Raw genomic sequence first — 2,845 nt, 5'->3', positions numbered from 1 at the left:
ATATATATATATATATATATATATATATATATATATATATGTGTGTGTGTGTGTGTGTGTGCATGTGTGTGTATACTTTTTATTTCATATTTACACACTCATATGTGTAAATTTGAGGTTAAGAATACTGACGCAATAACCATGTCAAATATTAGGAAGGAAAAATTTAAACATGAGTGAGATTGAGTGAGATACTCTAAGCTTATGAGAAAAGTCTGAACATGATGGATAAAGAGAACAAAAACTAAACATGAGAGATATGAAGTCTATACATTGGAGAAAAATTTAAGCATAAGGGGGAAAGGTATCATAAGGGACAAAAGTCTAAAAATGATGGAGGAACGTCTAGACATGAGATAGAAAGTCTGAACAGGTGGAAAGAAAGATTGGACATGAGAGAGAAAACTAAACAGGCAGAGGAAATTCTAAACAAGAGAAAAAATCCAAACATGATGGAGAGAAATCTAAAGAGGAGAAATAAGTCTAAACATTACAGAAAAAAAATGTACACAATATGGAAAGAGTCGAAACAAGATGGAGAACATTCTGAACACGAAGGACGAAAGTAGACATATAAGGGAGAAAATTCTAAACATGTGGGTGGAAGGTAGAAAAATTATGGAGAAAATACTGAACATGAGGGACAAAAGTAGACAGATAAGGGAGAAAAGTCTAAACATAAGGGAGAAAAGTAGGAAAATGGAGAAAATTCTGAATACAAGGGAAGAAAGTAGATAGATAGATAAGGAAGAAAAGTCTAAACATAAGGGATAAAAGTAGAAAGATGAGGGAGAAAATTCTGAACACGAGTGACGAAAGTAGATAGATAGGGAGGAAAAGTCTAAACATAAGGGAGAAAGTAGAAAGATGAGGGAGAAAATTCTGAAAAAGAAGGACGAAGGTAGACAGATAGGGAAGAAAAGTCTAAACATAAGGGAGAAAAGTAGAAAGATGACGGAGAAAATTCTGAACACGAGTGACGAAAGTAGATAGATAGGGAGGAAAAGTCTAAACATAAGGGAGAAAGTAGAAAGATGAGGGAGAAAATTCTGAACAAGAAGGACGAAGGTAGACAGATAGGGAAGAAAAGTCTAAACATAAGGGAGAAAAGTAGAAAGATGAGGGAGAAAATTCTGAACAAGAAGGACGAAGGTAGACAGATAGGGAAGAAAAGTCTAAACATAAGGGAGAAAAGTAGAAAGATGAGGGAGAAAATTCTGAACACGACGGATGAAAGTAGACAGAGAGGGAAGAAAGGTCTAAACATAAGGGAGAAAAGTAGAAAGATGACGGAGAAAATTCTGAACACGACGGATGAAAGTAGACAGATAGGGAGGAAAAATCTAAAAATAAGGGAGAAAAGTAGAAAGATGACGGAGAAAATTCTGAACACGAAAGACGAAAGTAGACAGATAGGGAAGAAAAGTCTAAACATAAGGGAGAAAAGTAGAAAGATGAGGGAGAAAATTCTGAACACGAAGGACGAAAGTAGACAGATAGGGAAGAAAAGTCTAAACATAAGGGAGAAAAGTAGAAAGATGACGGAGAAAATTCTGAACACGACGGATGAAAGTAGACAGAGAGGGAAGAAAGGTCTAAACATAAGGGAGAAAAGTAGAAAGATGAGGGAGAAAATTCTGAACACGAAGGACGAAAGTAGACAGATAGGGAAGTAAAGTCTTAACATAAGGGAGAAAAGTAGAAAGATGACGGAGAAAATTCTGAACACGAAGGACGAAAGTAGACAGATAGGGAAGAAAAGTCTAAACATAAGGGAGAAAAGTAGAAAGATGACGGAGAAAATTCTGAACACGACGGATGAAAGTAGACAGAGAGGGAAGAAAGGTCTAAACATAAGGGAGAAAAGTAGAAAGATGAGGGAGAAAATTCTGAACACGAAGGACGAAAGTAGACAGAGAGGGAAGTAAAGTCTTAACATAAGGGAGAAAAGTAGAAAGATGGAGGAGAAAATTCTGAACACGAGGGACGAAAGTAGACAGATAGGGAAGAATAAGTCTAAACATAAGGGAGAAAAGTAGAAAGATGAGGGAGAAAATTCTGAACACGAAGGACGAAAGTAGACAGAGAGGGAAGTAAAGTCTTAACATAAGGGAGAAAAGTAGAAAGATGACGGAGAAAATTCTGAAAACGAAGGACGAAAGTAAATAGATAGGGAAGAAAAGTCTAAACATACGGGAGAAAAGTAGGAAAATGGAGAAAATTCTGAACACTAGGGATGAAAGTGGACAGATAAGGGAGAAAAGTCTAAACATAAGGGAGAAAATTACGAAAATGATGGAGAAAATTCTGAACACGAGGGACGAAAGTAGACAGATAAGGGAGAAAAGTCTAAACATAAGGGAGACAAGTAGAAAATTATGGAGAAAATTCTGAACACGAGGAACGAAAGTAAACAGATAAGGGAGAAAATCTACACATAAAACACGAGAGAGGACAGTAGAAAGATGAGGGAAAAAAGTCTAAACAGGTGAGATAAAAATAGAACGATGAGGGAAAAGTCTAATCACGAGAGGGGAAAATAAAGAGAAAAGGGAGAAAAGTAGAAAAATGAGGGTGAAAAGTCTAAACACGAGGATGCTAAGCAGAAAGATGAGGTAGAAAAGTCTACACATGTCAGGGACAGCGGTGCCCAGCTGATCGTTAAATACCCACATTCCCCTCATTGTTCAGAGTACGGATGACCTTCCGGTTCCGGCGCCTATAATTTCGGAATAAGATTTTGGCCGGAAGGAAATGAAAAATAAATAAATAAGAAATTATACCACATTCATTATTAGAAGTTTCATTTGAAATTCATTTAATAATATAAGTGGAGATGATCGAA

At 36.4% G+C, this 2,845-nt stretch overlaps 1 protein-coding gene across 1 annotated transcript; it reads left to right on the top strand.

Moving 5' to 3' along the window:
* The first annotated feature begins 1,034 nt into the window (after positions 1-1,034).
* Positions 1,035-1,676, top strand: LOC137646695 (protein FAM133B-like). The gene has a single exon (XM_068379802.1). It carries the CDS (start codon positions 1,035-1,037, stop codon positions 1,674-1,676), a length of 642 nt encoding a protein of 213 aa, XP_068235903.1.
* The last annotated feature ends 1,169 nt before the right edge of the window (positions 1,677-2,845 follow it).

This window comes from Palaemon carinicauda, chromosome 9 (genome assembly GCF_036898095.1).
Source record: "Palaemon carinicauda isolate YSFRI2023 chromosome 9, ASM3689809v2, whole genome shotgun sequence".
Classification (NCBI taxonomy): domain Eukaryota; kingdom Metazoa; phylum Arthropoda; class Malacostraca; order Decapoda; family Palaemonidae; genus Palaemon; species Palaemon carinicauda.
The sequence above is the reverse complement of the archived record's forward strand: the minus strand, read 5'-3'. Positions and strand labels throughout refer to the sequence as shown.